Source organism: Mercenaria mercenaria, chromosome 1 (genome assembly GCF_021730395.1).
Source record: "Mercenaria mercenaria strain notata chromosome 1, MADL_Memer_1, whole genome shotgun sequence".
NCBI classification, from domain to species: Eukaryota; Metazoa; Mollusca; class Bivalvia; order Venerida; family Veneridae; genus Mercenaria; species Mercenaria mercenaria.
Window position 1 is genome coordinate 106,600,066 of NC_069361.1, and position 21,369 is coordinate 106,621,434.

General features: G+C 36.3%; 1 protein-coding gene across 10 annotated transcripts in view; it reads right to left on the minus strand.

The window, feature by feature from the left end:
- The window catches only part of LOC123527552 (serine--tRNA ligase, mitochondrial-like), a 37,108-nt gene that overhangs the window by 4,072 nt on the left and 11,667 nt on the right, over window positions 1–21,369 (minus strand). For 9 of the 10 annotated variants that reach the window (XM_045307091.2, XM_045307081.2, XM_045307100.2 and 6 more), the window contains 10 exons: window positions 18,287–18,359; window positions 16,070–16,175; window positions 15,460–15,507; window positions 13,410–13,518; window positions 12,742–12,787; window positions 12,473–12,560; window positions 11,459–11,571; window positions 7,883–7,976; window positions 4,317–4,409; window positions 3,942–4,007 (listed from right to left, as the gene is read on the minus strand). In XM_045307091.2, coding sequence (XP_045163026.2) covers window positions 3,942–4,007; window positions 4,317–4,409; window positions 7,883–7,976; window positions 11,459–11,571; window positions 12,473–12,560; window positions 12,742–12,787; window positions 13,410–13,518; window positions 15,460–15,507; window positions 16,070–16,175; window positions 18,287–18,359 — 836 coding nt within the window. Of the gene's footprint in view, window positions 1–3,941; window positions 4,008–4,230; window positions 4,410–7,882; window positions 7,977–11,458; window positions 11,572–12,472; window positions 12,561–12,741; window positions 12,788–13,409; window positions 13,519–15,459; window positions 15,508–16,069; window positions 16,176–18,286; window positions 18,360–21,369 lie in introns of all 10 variants that reach the window. The other variant, XR_006681772.2, reaches the window with a different exon arrangement.

Here is a 21,369-nt window from a genome sequence, read left to right on the forward strand (position 1 = left end):
GCATGAAAGTAAGGTGACTGTACAACTCATGGAAGTAACCTGACTGTTTAACACATGGAAGTAACCTGACTACCACTCATGGAAGTAATTTGTCTGCATAACAGATGAGAATAACCAGACTGTACAACTCATGGAAAGGACCTGACTGTACAATACGGCGAAGTAACCAGAGTTTACAACACAAGTAAGTGACTTGACTGTAACACATAGTCATAACCAATTTGTATAACTCATGGAAGTAACCTGAATGTATAACACACAGAAGTTACTTGACTGTATAACACAAGGGAACAAGGCAGTCTGAAAGACAGCTAAATCCCCCGCCACTGCTATGGATAGTGAAAGGGTAAACCTTTGATTTTAGCTGTGATCTTGACCTTGAACTGACATGGCTGACTCATGAATTCTGCACAACGTCTTGATGAGGTGATCATTTGACCCAAGTTTCATGAAAATCCTTCAAGGGGTTTAGGAGATACAGAGCTGAAACCTTTGTGACCTTGACCTTGAGTTGACATGGCTGACTCATGAGTTCTTGATGAGGTGTTCAGTTGACCCAAGTTTGATGAAAATCCTTCAAGGGGTTTAGGAGATCTACAGAGTGGATACCAAATGGAAGGCTCAAACCATCTACCCTTAGCTGTGACCTTGACCTTGAGCTGGCATGGTTGACTCATAATTTCTGCACATCGTTCGGATGAGGTAATCATTTGACCCAAGTTTTATAAAATTCTTTCAAGGGGTTTAGGAGATATAGAGCGGACACGAAATGGAAGGCTCAAACCTTTGACCTTCAGTTGTGACCTTGACCTTGAGCCGACATGGCTGACTCATAAATTCTGCACATCGCCTTGATGAAGTGATCGTTTGATCCAAGTTTGATGAAAATCCTTCAAGGGGTTTAAGAGATATAGAGCGGACACAAAATGGAAGGCTCAAACCTTTGACCCTAAGTTGTGACCTTGACCTTGAGCCAGCATGACTGACTCATGGGTTCTGCACATCGTCTTGATGAGGTGATCATTTGACCCAAGTTTTAAAAAAATTCCTTCAAGGGGTTTATGAGATATAGAGCGGACACAAAATGGCAGGCTCAAACCTTTGACCCTAAGTTGTGACCTTGACCTTGAGCCAGCATGACTGACTCATGGGTTCTGCACATCGTCTTGATGAGGTGATCATTTGACCCAAGTTTTAAAAAAATTCCTTCAAGGGGTTTATGAGATATAGAGCGGACACAAAATGGCAGGCTCAAACCTTTGACCTTGAGTTGTGACCTTGACCTTGAGCCGCCATGGCTGACTCATGGGTTCTGCACATCGTCTTGATGAGGTGATCATTTGACCCAAGTTTTATAAAATTCCTTCAAGGGGTTTAGGAGATATAGAGCGGACACAAAATGGCAGGCTCAAACTTTTGACCTTGAGTTGTGACCTTGACCTTGAACCAACGATTACGATTTTGTTACGGACGGACGGAAGCAGACCATTCCTATAATCCCTCCGCCACGGCGGGGGATTAATAACATGACTGTACAACTCATGGAAGTGACCTGACTGTACAACACAGGGAAGTAACCGGACTATATAACACAAGGAAGTAATCTGACTGTTTAACACATGGAAGTAACCAGACTGTTCAACTCAGAGAAGTAACCCGACTGTTCAACTCATGGAAGTAAACTGACTGTATAACACATGGAAGTGACCTGACTGTATAACACATGTAAGTAACATGACTGTATAACACATGGCAGTAACCTGACTGTATAACTGATGGGAGTTACCTGACTGCAAAGCACATGGAACACATGGAAGTAACCTGACTATATAACACATGGAGGTATCCTGACTGCACAATGCATGGTAGTAAACCGACTATTTACACATGAAAGTAAACAGATTGTACAACTCATAGAAGTAGCCTTACTGTACAACTCATGGAAATAAACTGACTAACACATGGAAGTAACTAATCTTCAACTCAAGGAAGTAACTTGACTGTATAACAGATGGGAATTACCTGACTATACAACTAATGGAAGTGACCTGACTGTATAACACAGTGAAGTAACCTGATTGTACAAATCAGGAAAATAACCTTACTGTAACACATAGAAGCAACCAGACTTTACAACAGATGGAAGTGACTTGACTGTAACACATGGTAGTAACCAGATTGTATAACTCAGGGAAGTGACTTGACTGTATAACACATGGAGGTAACTTGACTTTACAACTCAGGGAAGTAACCCGACTGTATAACACACGGAAGTAAACTGAATGTATAACACAATGAAGTAACCTGACTGATAACACATGGAAGTAACTTGACTGTATAACACATGGAAAGACTGTATAACACATGGAAGTAACCCAACTGTACAACACATGGAAGTAATCTGACTGTATAACACATGGAAGTAACCCAACTGTACAACACATGGAAGTAACCTGACTGTATAACACATGGAAGTAACCCAACTGTATAATACATGGAAGTAACTTGACTGTATAACACATGGAAGTAACCTGACTGTATAACACACAGAAGTAACCTGACTGTATAATGCATGGAAGTAATATGACTGTATAACATTATAACACATGGAAGTAACCAATCCATAGGAAAGGAATTTGATGACCTACAAAGGGAACTGTGGTGAGCTGCTACATAGTACAAGGCTGACATAATGGTAACTACAAGACTTTAAGACTATCAGTACTGCCTGGAAAGTTTTCCTGTTCTAACTGTAGTTATGCATTTGGTTTAGTAACATTTTTCAACAACATTCAAATGCATGTGTTGGTTTCTGCACTATACGAAATGTACAAACTCCTTCCAAAAACTTCTCCAATAAAATATACAATTTTGTAGACTATTTAGCCGTAACATGAACTTAAATCTGTCTAACAACTACTAGAACATAATCTTGAGATTTACATTTTTGCTAAAAGTAGGACAAGTGTAATTACACAGAGAGTAAATACTTCTCTAAAATGGCTCAGGATTTCTGTTTGTTTTGCCTGGATGTATACCATTTCTAACAGCTTTTCAATTATATAAGGTGATCAGTCAATTTACCCAGAAACTGAAGCTACTGGGTAATCTCTGCAAGCAAATGACAACTTCTCCACAATAGAGAGAAGTGGAGAATATTTGACTTTAGACAGTCTGTCACTAATCATTATAGAGAATACTTGTCCCTCCAGAGGGTCAGACATGTGATCTTTGTCAAGTTAATACCTCCAAAAAAAAAGCATACTTCTTATTCAGACCATATTCTTCATTAATACAACTTGCCTTAAACCTCTGTACAACAAACAAAATGAATTTCTCTGGGCAGAGTTGCTCTTCAAGGACTGCAGAGTGTATTTCCTACCATCACATAGAACCTTCCAAAAGAAGAATTCATCAGCCCACTTGAGTTCTGTGTCAGGTTCAAACATCTATGCAGGTAAAATAGGACAACAGAATACCTCCTTGTGCTATTACAGCTGAGAAACAATAGGAACTCTGTCAAGCTGAAATTCTTGAACTTGTCTCCTATATTTTCAAATATTGTCTCCTCTATTTTTACACATTGTTATTTGTTTTCTTTTGAAAGAATTTGGAATACACAAGTGTAGTTCATGAAACATCTGGCTGATACATTTCAAGAGCAGACAAATTTGTGATCTGATTTCATAAAAAATCATTGAGGAGCGTGTGTTTATTTAATGTCTATTCTAACAAAATTTTGTAGTTCCCAACACTGCAATTTTTAAAATGATACTCTGTTTCAAAAGTTTATGAGTGACAGACCTTTGACAAATAAAAAGCACTTCAGTGTAAGGGAGACAATGTGATATTGACCAAGTGTACTACATGTTTTGCCACATTAGTTGTCTCCCTTATTTCAAAATCGGTGAACAATCCAGTTACCACTTAAATGTGAATACCTGATTTTGATGTGTTTCACAAACTGCCATGAGAGTCCTGGGAACTGCACATGCTGTGCCATTTACCTGCAACAGAAATAACTTCATTCAGTCGCCTAAAATCAAGGTTTTCACAATCAACTATCAGATATAAAAGGAAAGTTTCTGCATAGTTAAAGATTAAATACTGACAGTAATCACACTGTCAGATGTAATTTACATGGTTTTGCAAAAACAACATTATTTTGTCAGTCTTCCTTATAATATATTGATACAGCAGCACAAATGATAAAATATTAAAGGTGCTTACTGAGGTACTCTGAGCTCTCCACAACTGTACTGTATTTCTGTATAGAGTCTTCTACTCTGGTATTCTATTCAGTTAAACGTACTTACTGTGGTACAATGATTGAGATCCCCACTATCTGTGCTATATTTTATACTGAGTCTTCTGCTCTGGTAGTCTGTACAGTTAGAGGCACTAGATATCTGAAAACATTAAACAATTCCACATACTCTTAACCTTGACTAGATACATAGCTACTAAACATGGGTGTCCCAACCACTTTAAATAGCAGTCTGTCTGTAAAGATAGATATGAGCCGCACCATGAGAAAACCAACATAGTGCATTTACAACCAGCATGGATCAAGACCAGCCTGCCCATCCGTGCAGTCTGGTCAGGATCCATGCTGTTCATTAACGGCTTCTCTAATTGCAATAGGCTTTGAAAGTAAACAACATGGATGTACAGGCTGATCTTGGTCTGCACTGGTCAAAAAGGCAAAATCACTTGTTGTCAGCAGGCTAAAGGTTAAATTTGAAGTATTTTCTAAGGAAGAATACAGGTACTGACAAATTAAGGCAAATCTTGCAATAATCATTTATGGGTTATAGGTGTGGTTGGGAATATAAAGTTTGAAGGTAACTGTTCAGGCTGTATTACAGTAACTAGGCTTTAAATTAAGTGGTTTTTATGTAACTGGCCAGGCTCTGTTTCCTTAACACCACACCAATTACCCAAGAGCAGGACACTCCCATCCTTACCAACAACCAGTGTTGGATTAGTTTTCTTGAATACACAGTATTCTACAAAACACAGAAAATATAGTATGCTTTAGCACTTGTTTCTTATTGTAAAATATGAATAATTTACATTCATTCTTAAACATTTCTCTTTAGTTTAAGGCAAAATTTACAGCAAAAAGGTCATCAAACAATATGATGTGTAAGTCAAGCTTTGCCAGTTCAGTTGAAAAGACAGGAAACTCCTGTCTGGTGTCTGGTATGCTATAAATATTCCATCCAATTTTGAGGAAGGCATGAAAAAACCTTTGAACTCACATATAACACTTGTGAAATACCTTTCTGCACTTTTAAATGAAACTCTTGAATTTTTGATCTCTATGCTTTAAGCCAATTATATTTAAAAAGGTTTTGGTTAATTTGATAAATACACGGACTAAAAATTACAAACAAGAGGGTCATGATGACCCTGGATTGCTCACCTGAGTAATATGAGCCACATGTTTCAAATGGCAAACTGATGCTAAAATATTAAGAAGGTAGATCAGTAGGTCACATTCATGGTTTATACTGAAAGTCAGTTTTAAGAACGGTAAGCAAAACTGTACATGTCATCCAAATTTCAAGGCTGTATCTTAAAAAACAAGAAAGGTAAGTAGGTCAAGGTCACAGTGGCGCAATCCCTAATTGCTTTGGGTCACCAGTTAATTATAATTAAACAGTCTAGGAAATATGACCTGACAATTTTTGAAGTATTTTTTCCTATATAACTTATAATTTTAACAAGTGACCCCCATGGCGGGGCCTCTTTTCACCCCAGGGGCATAATTTGAACAAACTTGTTAGAGATCCACCAGGCAATGATACATACCAAATATCTAAGGCCTAGGCCTTGTACTTTCAAACAAGAAGATGTTTATTTTTTTCTTCCTATAGAAGTCTCTGTTAAACTTGGGACCAAAGGGGCGGGGCCATATTTGAACCTAGAAGGATAATTTGAACAATCTTGGTAGAGCACCACTAGATGATGCTACATACCAAATATCAAAGCCCTAGGCCATGTGGTTTTGTACAAGATTTTCAAAGTTTTCCCTATATAAGTCTATATAAACCATGTGACCCCCGGGGCCGGGCCATATTTGACCCTAGGGGGATAATTTGAATAATCTTGGTAGAGGACCACAAGATGATGCTACATACCAAATATCAAAGCCCTAGGCCATGTGGTCTTGTACAAGAAAATTTTCAAAGTTTTCCCTATATAAGTCTATATAAACCATGTGACCCCCGGGCGGGGCCATACTTGACCCTAGGGGGATAATTTGAACAATTTTGGTAGAGGACCACTAGATGATGCTACATACCAGATATCAAAGCCCTAGGCCCTGTGGTTTCGGACAAGAAGATTTTTAAAGTTTTTCCTTTCAGTTGCCATGGCAACCAGAGTTCTGCATGGAATTCAATTCATTGAACAACTTTGAAAGGGGGCCACCCAAGGCTCATTCCTGGGAAGTTTGGTGTTATTCTGCCCAGTGGTTTTCAAGAAGAAGATTTTTTTAGAAATTGTTGACGGATGACACACGACAGACGATGGACATCAAGTGGTCACAATAGCTCACCTTGTCACTTCGTGACATGGGAGCTAAAAAAATCAACATTAGTTATAAAACATAATTACCGAGGCATTAATATGAGCGAATTTTTATAAGTAGAATTAGTTTTAAAGAATGACTGTAAATGCATCAATTTCAAACTAGTACATACTGCTTAAAAATCCCCCTCTTGAAAGAAAATTTGAAAAAGAAATGGCACATGTGTTTTGTTACAGCATCAGGAAGAAAACTGCCTACACCCTGGACCACAGCTGTCAACCTTGGAGATGTTTGAATTTTAAGTTGGACTGTCCAGTTAGTGGAAATACTATCACTTCAAATGTCTACTACAGTAGAATTCCACTATTAAGACCACCCATGGTTCTTTGTAAAACTGGTCTTATTAGCGGTCTGGTCTGATAAGAGGACAAGGCTATACGGGGAAGGTCTGGAGATAATAACACATTGGAATACAAGATGCAATAATGGCAAATGCAGTGTTCAATTTAGATGTAGTTCAGCTTTTTCTTTCAAACTTAATTCTTTCGGTTTTCGTTTTTCCATGGCTATGTTAGTATCAGATACTAAAGAAGACTGATAAAGATAAGCATTTCATTAGCCTTAAATACCTGATCACTGTGTTAATCAAAGAATTACGGATCAAACTATATATTAATTAAGGACGCACTTAACTGATAATGATTTGAATTTTGTTAAATTAAAGACAATTACAACAATATCAAACCTTTTCAAACTTCATTCTCTTCTTATTCCCAAACGTATTTACATTATAACAAACAAACACCGTTTAGATCTAATTAAATCCGTTTAATCCAGTCAATTCGATCAGCGGGCATTCGTCTAATTACAAACAAATTAATTATTTCAACAATTTCTTATGTTAAAATAGCGATGTAAAACACCAAACATCTTTAAATAACAATTTCAGACAATCAAACAGTTTGATACGTTGTTTTGATAAGGTTTAAAAGACTTGATAGCAATTAACGGATAAAAACACAATGTACACGCTTAACGTGTTAACACGATGTCGCACGTGTTAATTCCCGCGGCAATTCGCGGTAACATACAGAAAAATTTGAGTGGTTGTAATTACGGTGATTAATTAAGTGTGAAAAAAAAACAAACAGTTCTGAAACTGGTGGTCGCATTAGTGGATTAGCGGTCTGGTCACATTTTCGGACAAACGACCATTGGTTTTAAGAAGGAAATATTCCGTTCTTTGTAAAATCGGTCGTATTAGCGGTGCGGTCGTAATTTCGGCGTGGTCGTAAGTAGGAATTTTACTGTATATTTACTATTTCATAACTAACTAATGCTTACCTCACCCCAGAACTGTTTGGCTGGCATCCAAGCTTCAATATCAAACTTTCTATGAGCAGGAGCTCCTAACTCTGTTGTTGGCATTTCTAGTACCCTGAAAACAGAGATATTTTTAATATATTAAAGTTAGAAAACAAGTACTAGCCTCATACACGGAGTTATCATAACAAAAGCAGATCTAAACAAGGACACGGCCTTGCAGGTGCTGACCACTCATCTGATTTTTTTGTATAATAGAAAAATTGTCCTACCTAAGTCCAAAAGGGGCCATAAGTCTTGCAAAAAGCAGGATGGAGTTATGTTTCTTGATGTACAGAGTCAGCTAATGATGGTGAACAACAGTTGCAAGTTTTAAAGCAATAGCTTTGATAGTTTATGAGAAAAGCTGACCTAAACATAAAACTTAACCAATAAATCTGATATTTTCTAAGTCCAAAAGGGGCAATAGTTCTTGCAAAAAGCAGGACAGAGTTATGTTTCTTAATGTACAGGGTCAGCTTATGATGGTGAACGACTGTTGCAAGTTTCAAAGCAATAGCTCTGATAGCTTAGGAGAAAAGTTTACCTAAACATAAAACTTAACCAAGAAATCTGATATTTTCTAAGTCCAAAAGAGGCCATAATTCTTGCAAAAAGCAGGATGAAGTTATGTTTCTTGCTGTTCAGGGTCAGCTATTGATGGTGAACAAGTGTTGCAAGTTTTAAAGCAATACCTTTGATAGTTTAGGAGAGAAGCTGACCTAAACTTAAAACTTAACCAGGCAACGCGATGCCGACGCCGATCAAGTGACGACAATAACTCATCATTTTTTTTTTTTAAATCTGATGAGCTAAAAAGCATAACCTGCAAGTTGAGCCACCCATAATTTATCTGTTAAACAACAGTCCTGATTTAAAGATTGTTCACTTCTCTTTTGGCGGAATTCAAGTCAAAATAGCAAAAAACTGTGGTATATACTGGTAATAAGTAATTCTCTCATAGCAACAGGTGTAACACAAAGAGTTAGGTCCATATCTTTACAAGAGTTTTCAACATCAGAAAATAGAGTTTTTCTTACAATGAAAACTAAAAAGTATATAAAACATGTTTATTATTCCTTGAATTTCAGAAAAGAACAATAGGAAGGGGCCACACTTCTATGTAATGCCTTTAAAATCTCACTAATTTCAAAGTACTATTACACACTCTTGTTTTGATGCATTTGTAATAATGTCACAGTGCTGATAAATCACATAACTAGGTTTAACATCCATTTCAGGAATTGTGAAAACTGTTTATTTTTATTTTTTTACTAAGGCAATTTTGTTTAAAAGGGAGTCACCATCTGAGAACAGATTAAGCATCCAGTTGAATAGAACAGTATTAGTGACAATTAGGTAAAACATTTTATTATACCTCACTTTTGTCTACAATGGTAAAATCCCATTACCCGAAAAAGAGATATTTTGACTATCAGAAACATTTTCAAACTTTTGACACATGACCAAGTGAAAGTTACTGTCAGGTCATTTGACCGCCCTAATATTTTGAATGTCATATAAGGGCAAATAACTGCTTCAATCTTTTAGCCAAATGATTACCTCCCTTGCACACAATGTCATATTGTAATGACGTCACTATTCAATGTGTACACAGGTAATTACCGCGATAAAGATGAAACTGTTGATTTAAATGAATTAAAAACATTTTAAAAACTTTTTATGTGCTTAATTTTGTTCGGTAACATTCTGCCCCCGGGTTGATAATATCAATGTCACACACGCTGCCATATGATATTTATATAGTATTAGACTGGCAAACTGTTGGTAAAAATGTTGTCTATCAATAATTGTGGTACTTCCATTTTACGATATATATTCTCTTTCTTTATGGACAAATCATTATTTCCCTTAGATTTAATTGTATATGGCAAAAATGCAAATCGACTATTAATTATAAACAAGGAGTGCGTTCAATAAACGCTTGATGCCCCCGGTGGTATCCTTGGTGGCATCCTTGTCAATACAAAGCAACCTAAGTCCAAAACGAGGTCAAGTTCAAGGTCAAGGTCAAACTGAGGTCAGGTGATGTCTGAAGATGAGGAATGTAAACAGGTAACATCTGCATTAGTATCAAGTCATTCTAGTAAGGGATATTGATGCTAGACGAAACGGTCCCATTTGGTTATCCAAAAGATGGCCCATATAAAGCAACTTAAGTCCAAAATGAGGTCAAGGTCAAGGTCAAACTGAGCTCAGGTGATGTCTGAAGATGAGGAATGGTCACAGATTAAATCTGCGTTAGTATCAAGTCATTCTAGTAAGGGGTATTGATGCTAGACGAAACGGTCCTATTTGGTTAACCTCGTACGGCCGGACGAACGGACAGGACAATCACTACCGTATATGCCTCCTGCATCAGTAGATGCCGGGTGCATAAAAAAGATTAAATCAACAAACAAACTCACTTATTTATCAAATTTAGGGCCTGGGCATTAATGCAAATGTATAACAAGAGCACAGCATTGTGGGTGCAGACACTAATCTGATTTTTTTGTCTGTATAATAGAAATATTGTCCTACCCATGATTTTCTAAGTCCAAAAAGGACCATAATTCATGCAAAAAGCAGGATGGAGTTATGTCTCTTGCTGTACAGAGTCAGCTTATGATGGTAAACAACTGTTGCAAGTTTCAAAGCAATAGCTTTGATAGTTTAGGAGAAAAGTTTACCTAAACATAAAACTTAACCAATAAATCTGATATTTTCTAAGTCAAAAAGGGGCCATTATTCTTGCAAAAAGCAGGACAGAGTTATGTTTCTTGCTGTACAGGGTCAGCTTATGATGGTGAACAAGCGTTGCAAGTTTTGAAGCAATAGCTTTGATAGTTTAGGAGAAAACTTTACCTAAACATAATACTTAACCTAGAAATCTGATATTTTCTAAGTCCAAAAGGGGCCATAATTCTTGCAAAAAGCAGGATGGAGGTATGTTTCTTGCTGTACAGGGTCAGCTATTGATGGTGAACAAGTGTTGCAAGTTTTAAAGCAATACCTTTGATATGTTTAGGTCAGCTTTTCTCCTAAACTAAAACTTATCCAGGCAACGCCAACGCCGATCAAGTAATGACAATAACTCATAATTTTTTTTCCCAAAAATCAGATGAGCTAAAAAATGTGCATTTTACAGTTCTAAGACTGCAGTATTGTATTTAAAACTTTTCATACAAACACTACTTTCTTTATATGATTTTGTTCTGTTTATTCTAATACTCATAAACCTGAATCTAAGCCTAAAAGCAACTTGCTTACAAATTTTTTATAAAATTTACATATTTTTTTCTGCAACTCCAGTTTTGTGAATGCAGCTATTGCTAAAATATTCTGACATGTAACTTTTTACAAAGTTTCTTTTCACAGAACAAATACATAATTCAAAAGGGCTAAAAGTTGCATCCATTTTGGGTGATGAAGAAAATCAATTTTGTGCATGTTCATTATCAATGTAAGATACACATTTTTCACAAAACAGCAACAAGGACACTGAAATTTTGAAAAAGTCTGAACTACTTTTGTAAAAGTATTAAAGGTATTTACCTAAAATGTAAACCTAACTGACTAAACAATGTTTTCTCAATGTCTATAAGTTCCATGAGCAGGTCATTGCCTTCTTCTCCACTGCTATTGCTTGTTACCCCAAACATTTCTACCTGTAAATTACAGTTTTAAGCCTGTCACAGTACTACTAGCACTGAATCTTACATACCATACCAGTGGTTATTTTTTCATGTGGAAATATTTGCAATTTTCATGAAAAGAAAGTAATCACAAAATAAAACTAGAATTGTGTCCATAAGACATAGATGACCCCACATACTGTGTTATCATCCATATTGCAAAAACTATCAAAGGGTCATAACTGCAGTAAAAATATTCACAGAATATTCCTTTATAGTCATCTGCACATCAAGCTGGTTCATATGTAGAAGTTTGAAGCAAATCAGGCTTATAGTGTGGGAGGAGTTGAACACACAAAATGTCTGAATGTACGTACGGACAGCAGCAACAGTACATGCTTCCCCGCCCACACATAAATGTGTGGGGACATATTCATGCGTAAAGTAATGCCAATCACAGATTTTACTATTTTTGCACAAACGCTCCTAAATAAAAAATCAGTCTAAAACAGAGAATCTTGCAATTACCTTACCTCTACTAAAATTGTTAAATTTGATTGTGTATGTTTGGGTTTTTCATTTTTTTCAAACAATTTTTCAGTCATATAAACAACATGTCTACTTGTAGCAGTAAGCACTATGCCAAACTTTATTGTGCTGCCTCACTAGAATATCATGCCACAGACATGTGACAATTTTGGTTAACTGGTGTAGAATAAATTGTTTAACTGGTTTAGAACTTACCCTGATTAACTAGTGTAGAACTTACCATGGCAAATGGTGTCAAGGTTGCCCAAGTAAACTGGTGTTAAACTTACTTTGGTAAACTGATCTGGAACTTGATATGGTGAAATGGTACAAAGCATACCTGTATAAAATGGTACCTTGGTAATCTGGTGCATTACTTATCTTAGAAAACTAGTACAGAACTTACTTTGGTAAATTGGTGTACTCTGTACAGACCCAGATCATCTTCCATATGGGACGTCTCTGCTCTGTAGCACCTACTGACTGCAGCAAACCTGTTTGACACATGCATAAAATAACAATAGACAGAAAAACATAATGTTTTATGGTCTGAACAAATAAGTTTAAAAAATATTTTAAAGATGAATGCTGTTTACTGTGATTTCTAAGGTAACCAAGACCTAAAATACATTTAGGGCAAAGAGAACAAATTCAGAACTAGGTAATTTAACTTACTTAATTGGTAAGTCTTTTATCTTTTGAACTTCATCTGTAAAATAACCTAGAAAACAAAATGAATCCTATACATGACATACAAAAGTTTAGATATGTAGGTGAAAGGTAAATGTCAGTTCATGATGAGGTCAATCTGGCCCAGTAATTGTAACCTCATTTCTTTAACTTGCCACTGAATACAAGTAGTCGCACTATAACTAATTCTAATTTTTCAACGGTCTATAATAAGAAAGATTGCAAGAACTATTTATCAAATATGGCTGCTTGAAACACTTTCTTTAACCCTTAGCCTGCTGGCAGCAAGTGATTTTGTCTTTGCGACCAGTGCAGACCAAGATCAGCCTGCACATCCCCTTTGAATAATAAATGGTACTGTCCAAATTGAATGATGGACCATTCCATTTTAGAAACTTAGCAGGGTAAAGGTTAAAACACTTTCTTTAAACTTTTACAACCATTCTAAATTTTTTAGATTATCATTTCTTTAACAATGGTAAATCATCTTTGAAATAATGGGAAATTGTAAAACATCCTTTCAATTCCAGCTCTCTACAGCATTCATTGTGGAGTAGAAAGGATAAATTGCTCCCTTAAATTCCTCAAGCTTATCTACATATCTTATCTGTGCTGCACATTTCAAACAATAACATTATGAGCCTTTAAGTTACCTGCTAAAGACATTTCTGAAGTTCCAATCAAACACAGATCAGGATGTCTAGCTGTATCTAGTCTGTACACTTGAGCAACATCTCCTGTTGTCTTGAAACCACAACTCTCCTAAAACGAGAATAGGAAAAGTTCACAAATATTTATTTAGCTATTATAACATTTTCCATGGACTTTTGTTAATAATGAATTTCTGAAAATAAAGTTAACAAAAAATCATCATTTGTAAAATCCCAGTTTCAAGTGGATAATCAAAGCACCCATACATCCTAAGAGTCATCTACCAAGCAGGTACCACCCGTACATCCTAACAGTCATCTATCAAGCAGGTACCATGACACACTGGTCTAGTGGTAGCTTGAGTACCTGGGTTAACTCTAGCAATTAATATTGTCCTTCATCATTTTCCTTAATATATATTTTCTAAGTTTGGGTCACTCAAAACCCCTGGACAACTTGATCTCTTGTCACCTCAATTGATCAGTGTTTTATTGTAGTCAAGGCAACTTAAATCTGTGGGCTAAGACAGCTTGAGAGATTTATTTCTATCATAGAAATATGTGAGTCTAATTTGCTTTAAACATCAAGTCCTTTAACTTCATCTTTCATGATTTCAAGTTTTAATATTTAAGTTATCATTTAGGATCAATGCACACTTAAAAAGCCAAGGCGTCAAAATTGCATTAAAAAAAAAAAAACAAGAGCTCGTCGAACACGAAATGCCCCCCTTGATGCATTTAGTAATTGCACAAGCAACAGAAATTATATGCTCACTGTAAACAAAAGTTATACCATTCTGGTTTAATCTGACCTTGACATTTAACCTATTGACACTAGGCCAAAGCGTTCTTGAGTTATTGCCTGGAAACCATTTTACTGTTCCTGGTCACTGTGACCTTGACCTTTGACATACTGACCTCAGAATCAATAGGGGTCATCTGCTGGTCATTACCAACCTCCCTATCAATGATCCTAGGCCCAAGTGTTCTTGAGTTATCATCCGGAAACCGTTTTACTGTTCAGGGTCACTGTGACCTTGACCTTTCACATACTGACCTCAAAATCAATAGGTGTCATCTGCTGGTCATGGCCAACCTAACTATCAATTTTCCTGACACTAGGCCAAAGCGTTCTTGAGTTATTGCCTGGAAACCATTTTACTGTTCCTGGTCACTGTGACCTTGACCTTAAACATACTGATCTCAAAATCAATAGGGGTCATCTGCTGGTCATTACCAACCTCCCTATCAATTTTCATGATCCTAGGCCCAAGTGTTCTTGAGTTATCATCCGGAAACTGTTTTACTGTTCAGGGTCACTGTGACCTTGACCTTTAACATACTGACCTCAAAATCAATAGGGGTCATCTGCTGGTCATTACCAACCTGCCTATCAACTTTCATGATCCTAGGCCCAAGTGTTCTTGAGTTATCATCCGGAAACCGTTTTACTATTCAGGGTCACTGTGACCTTGACCTTTCACATACTGACCTCAAAATCAATAGGGGTCATCTACTGGTGGTGACCAACCTCCCTATCAACTTTCATGATCCTAGGCCCAAGCGTTCTTGAGTTATCATCTGGAAACGGATAGGTCTACATTCCGACCGACCGACCGACCGACAGACCGACCGACCGACATCTGCAAAACAATATACCCCTCCTTTTTCAAAGGGGGGCATAAAAAAAATAGACCCAAACTTTTTGCAATCAATCTCCAATCTTCGGACAGGTCCATGTATCCTAACATCTCCAGTACTCCACACTTACGTGACTCATAAAAATCGCCAGTCTTTAGTTTGTATAACCAGTCTATATTTAACACATTTCTATTGGGCTAATATGTCAAACACTTTGAAATAAAACTGTGATGTTATTTTGTGATGTCATGTAATAATCACTTCCTGAATGACTTTTCGGTCAATAATCAAAACTATAGGCCTTTGGTTCTTCAGACCTTTGACAACAGTTTTGACTATTGACTAGGAAGACATTCATTCATTAAATATATACTAGATCTAACACAATGTTTGTAGAAGAAATTATACTTACAATGATTTCTGGATGTAACAGATCGGGTACAGACACTAACTGGAACCCCTGAAACAAATACCATTTCTTGTAAAAATTAGGAATATATTTATACACCATACAAATTTATTCTATTTCAAAACAGTTCTTTTTTTAGGTTTATCTTACAATGATTACCAAATAAGTCATGTTTCTTATACAAACTGATCCAAAAGTGTTGTTTATCAAGGAAAAATTTGTCTGCAACATCAAGGTTTTTAATTTAACACAATAATGGACATAACTATTTGCTGACATGCTTTCTTGTATTGTGTCTGACTGTCTGTTACTATGTCTCACACTGGCATATGAATGTGACTAAGGTAGCAAAATAGTCAAGCTGAAAACACTTATTTCAAGTATGCTGTCTTGGCCATGTTGGTTATTGTTTAGGTACCATCAGTTAATTAAATTGCAATTAGTGAAAGCAATTTAGCAGAATGTTTCAATGCAACAGTCCATTGCATAGGTAAACATAATCATCCTAACTGTAACAAGTTGGTTTATTATCATTAACAATCAACTGTCAGTGAACAGTAGCTAGAAAATATCAAGGAAATCTTTAATCTAGTTGATATCAATTTATCTTTACCTTTTGAAGCAAATAATCCACTGTATATTTAACAAGAGCTTGCTCTAACATAGCCAGTTGGTCAAGAAAGTAGTATGTTGTGTGGCCTGTTGTCAAACTCACATTGCTGAAATATATAGTTATCACCACTGAATGAAAAAACAAGAGCTTTCTCCATAGGATGACAGATGCCCCCGATGGCACTTTGAATGAATAGTTATGGCCGATGTTAGAGTTTAGGACCTTTGACCTACGGACCTGGGTCTTGCGCGCGACACGTTGTCTTACTGTGCCACACATTCATGCGTAGTTATTTTAAAATCCATGCATGAATGACAAAGATATGGACCGGACACGCCCATCATTGCACTATCATGAAATATGACCTTTAACGTCTAAGTGTGACCTTGACTTTTGAGCTACGAACCTGGGTCTTGCGCGTAACATGTCGTCTTACTGTGGTACACATTCATGCCCAATAATTTTAAAATCCATGCATGAATGACAAAGATATGGACCGGACACGCCCATCAATGCACTATCAAGAAATATGACCTTTAACGTCTAAGTGTGACCTTGACCTCTGAGCTACAGACCTGGTTCTTGCCACGACACGTCGTCTTACTGTGCCACACATTTATGCGTAGTTACTCGAAAATCCATTCATGGATGACAAAGATATGGACTGGACACGCCCATCGATGTACTATCATGAAAAATGACCTTTAACGTCTAAGTGTGACCTTGACCTTTGAGCTACGGACCTGGGTCTTGCACGCGACACGTCGTCTTACTGTGGTACACATTCATGCCAAGTTATTTGAAAATCCATCCATGGACGACAAAGATATGGACCGGACACAAAAATTGCGGACAGACCGACAGACGGTTCAAAAACTATATGCCTCCCTTCGGGGGCATAAAAAGCAAATATTTAACTGTATACCTAAAAAAATCTATTCTGCCATAGTCAACTGTTCTAGCAAACAGTAGTAGTATGGCATAGTGTAAAACTTACATCACTGAAGTAGAGTAGCACTTCTGTTTCAAAAATCTCTAAAGACTAAACAGATACTTTCTTTCTCATTAAGTAATTTTTTTATCCTAAAATGGCTAAATTTTTTATTGTTTAAACAGAGAAGGAAGTCAAGCCTTGTATATTCTGTGATAAACAACAGCTGACACGAAGACCAGAGAGAAAACATTATGATGTCAATTATGACATCAAATAGCTGCATGACATCCGATTCATTAATACTAAGTATTGTTAGATTTGTTTTATCATGTTTTAATGAGCATTTAAGAATGAAAATAAACAAGACTTTTTTGTGGTTTATTGTCTGATTTACCTTGGATCATCATTCACAGGCTTTGATATTTAATCATCTTGTGGTTCAATTCTTGTGCATCTGAACTCTGAAACAATCTCTAATTAACTTACAATATTCCCTCAGACTTCGTTGTAGACAGATTGAACCTTATAAACATTGAAACACATCAGAAACAAATTTGTAAAATGCAACTTAACAAACAATATCAATACCAAGAGCAAAAGACTGTAACAGGGCAGGAGACCTTTATATAGCAAGTGACCTAGTATTGCACTGGCAATACAGAAGTCCCCTACTGGTATAAAACTCAATGCACATAAAAGCTATGAAGCCGAAGCAATTTTAATTGACTTTCAATAGTGACCTTGACCTTTGACTGACAACCATGGGTCATGTGAGCAACACATAGTCTAATCATAGGGATCATTTTTTTGTAGTAATAAAAAATCCTTCAATGCAATTAGAAGTTATGGGGCAGGAACAAATTTTTACTTGACTTTAAACAGTGACTTTGACCTTTAACCGACAAGCATTCATAGTTCATGTGTTGACACATGTCTCATCATGGGGAATGTTTGTGTTTACCACTAACATAATCCATAATTGAATATAAAAGTTTTTGAACAGAAACAATTTTTACTTGACCTTCAATAGTGACCTTGACCTTTGACCTACAAGCATAAGTCATGTATGTGCATAATCTACATATTGCCCTCTGTTCACATACCAAGTTTTATGAATCTAGCTTGAATACTTTTTGAGTAATTGCAGAATCCAGACTTGTGGATGGACAGACGGACGGACATTCTAGATTTTGAAGAATACTGGCCAATGTTTCAATGCTCTCTTAATCATCATTATGTTTCCAATGAGTCACCGTATCTAAGTATTTACACATGTCAGATACCTTGTTCTCAACATGCCAAGATGTTCTCCAAGTTCCAACATGGTTTTCAACTGTGGCTGATCTCCTGATGTTTCTGATAATATAAAAAATTTCAATATATCATGATCATACATATAACAAGAGCTGTCCGTAAGACAGCCAAGCTCAACTATTCGAAATATTGTCCCAGAAGCAGGAAAATATTACCCAAAAAGGTTAAATATCAAAAGAGTTTTAAGTTCAAAAGGAGGAATAATTTGACCAAAATGCATATCAGTTATGGGACTTGCTGCTCTTAACTAGTTTTATAACCTCGAAGGCACATGTGAAGTTTCAATTCAATATCTGCATTAGTTTTGGAGATAGAAACTTGCATGTAAAACTTTAACCAAAATTTTCTAAGTCTAAAAGGGGGCATAATTTGCCCAAAATACATGCCAGAGTTATGGGACTTGATCCAGTGAGGTTAGTAATTGATCTAGAAAAAGAAAAAATAAGTTTCAAATCTATATGCCTTTTAGAAATAGCTGTATGTACTTGCACGCAAAACTTTAACCAGAATTTGCTTAGTCCAAATTGGGGCATAATTTGGCCAAAATGAAGATCAGAGTTATGGGACTTGCTGCTATCAACTAGTTTTATAACCCCGAAGGCACATATGAAGTTTCAAATCAATATCTGCATCAGTTTTGGAGATAATAACTTGCATGTAAAACTTTAACCAAAATTTTCTAAGTCTAAAAGGGGGCATAATTTGCTCGAAAAACATGTAAGAGTTATGGGACTTGACCCAGTGAGGTTGGTAATTGAGCTAGAAAAAGAAAAAATAAGTTTCAAATCTATATGCCTTTTAGAAATAGGTGTATGTACTTGCACGCAAAACTTCAACCAGAATTTTCTAAGTCTAAAAGGGGGCATACTTTGGCCAAAATGAAGGTCAGAGTTATGGGACTTGGTGCTATCAACTAGTTTTATAACCCCGAAGACACGTGTGAAGTTTCAAATCAATATCTGCATTAGTTTTGAAGATAGTCACTTGCATGTAAAACTTTAACCAAAATTTTCTTAGTCTAAAAGGGGGCATAATTTGCTCAAAATTCATGTCAGAGTTATGGGTCTTGACCCATTGAGGTTGGTAATTGATCTAGAAAAAGAAAAAATAAGTTTCAAATCTATATGCCTTTTAGAAATAGCTGTATGTACTTGCACGCAAAACTTTAACCAGAATTTTCTAAGTCCAAAAGGGGGCATAATTTGGCCAAAATGAAAGTCAGAGTTATGGGACTTGCTGCTTTCAACTAGTTCTATAACCCCGAAGACACATGTGAAGTTTCAAATCAATATCTGCATTAGTTCTGGAGATAGTAATTTGCATGTAAAACTTTAACCAAAATTTTCTAAGTCCAAAAGGGGGCATAATTTGCTCAAAATACATGTCAGAGTTATGGGACTTGACCCAGAGAGGTTGGTAATTGACCTAGAAAAAGAAAAAATAAGTTTCAAAGCTATATGCCTTTAATTGATGGCTGTATGTACTTGCATGCAAAACTTAACCAAGGTGTGACGCCGACGCCGACGCCAGGGTGAGTAGAATAGCTAGACTATTCTTCGAATAGTCGAGCTAAAAATACTTCTACAAATATGTCTGTAGTTTCATCTGTCATTTCCAAACAAACAGAAATTTACCATGTTATTAAACCACAGGCGCTTGAAGCTCTATCAATAAATGTATTCATTATCATATCCCACCACTTAATAAACCAAGAGATCTAACCTGCATATACATTTTTATTGACTGAGCTTCAAACACATGTGATTAAATTAATTTCTGTTTTGATCTCTTTCAAACCAACATATCTAAAGGAAAAAAGTCTCACACTTGCATATACAGTGAAATACCGCTCGCTCGAGCACTGATGACTCGAGCACCTGGGCTCACTCGAGCAATTCATGTGGTCCCGGCGGATTTACTTCTGTTTTCTATGTGAAATTACCATGGCTGGGTCGAGCATCGATAACTCGATCGCTCGAGCATGACACCTGGTCCCTGTGTATTAATTTACTCTTTATTGCTTCTGGAAAACTCGAGCAGATTTGTCAAAATCGGCGGTCAGAATGTATCGGTTAATTAAAAATTTTCACACGCCGTGAGAATTGCTTGGTCTATCTTAAATGCTTGTTGTCGGTATATTTGATCTGATAATGAGATTAATTATTGATAAAGGTTGAAGAAAAGTTTTATTGATCAGATATCGAACAATTACTGATTACTTAAAACATCTTTTCTGCGGGATTGAGAAGATAGTTATGAGATCTTAGTATTTTAATCAGCATTTGTTTGCATGCAAATGAAGGAAATAATATAGCATTTTCATAAAATTGAGACGATAATTTTGATATGCACTTGTTGATGAAGTCTTAGTTGTTTCTTCACATGTGTCATTTACAAATTACATATTGAAACGTCTATCATAGATAACGCTTGTAATACGTTTTTAGAAAATGTCACAAGTATATTTTTATTACGCAACACCGTTTACTCTGCAAATGGTCCCGATGACAATTAGTATAACAAATTTCAATTTTCTTTATATGTTGGTCAATGTTTGGGTCGCTCGAAACCATGGATAACTCGAGCATTTTGCTCATCCCCTTGCGACCTCGAGCGAGCGGTGTTTTACTGTAGAACTTGTTTTTAGGGAAATTAAAAATATTTGAAGAGAATCCGTAACTCCAGGGTGATTTTATTATTCCAAACAGTATCAGTAATGAGACCAACAGAAAAGCTGCATGTCCTGTCAATAAATACAGCTACTTCCTATCTGCCTGTCAATTTATTTTTAAGTAAGTCAGTGCTTGTACATACAGTCAGTGCTTGTACATATGAAAGTGACAGACTGATCTTAGGGGATCATAACAATAATTATCTTGAAAATACATTCCTGAACTGTATAGAAATTATCTTTATCTCTTTATTCGTAAATAAGAATTGGAGAGTTTTAGGTGTCTTCTGTAAGTTACAGCAAAACTATCCACTAGAGTCAGCATCATTTACAATTGTTTAATACTATATGTTTTCAGACATTCCTAAGACAATGACAGTT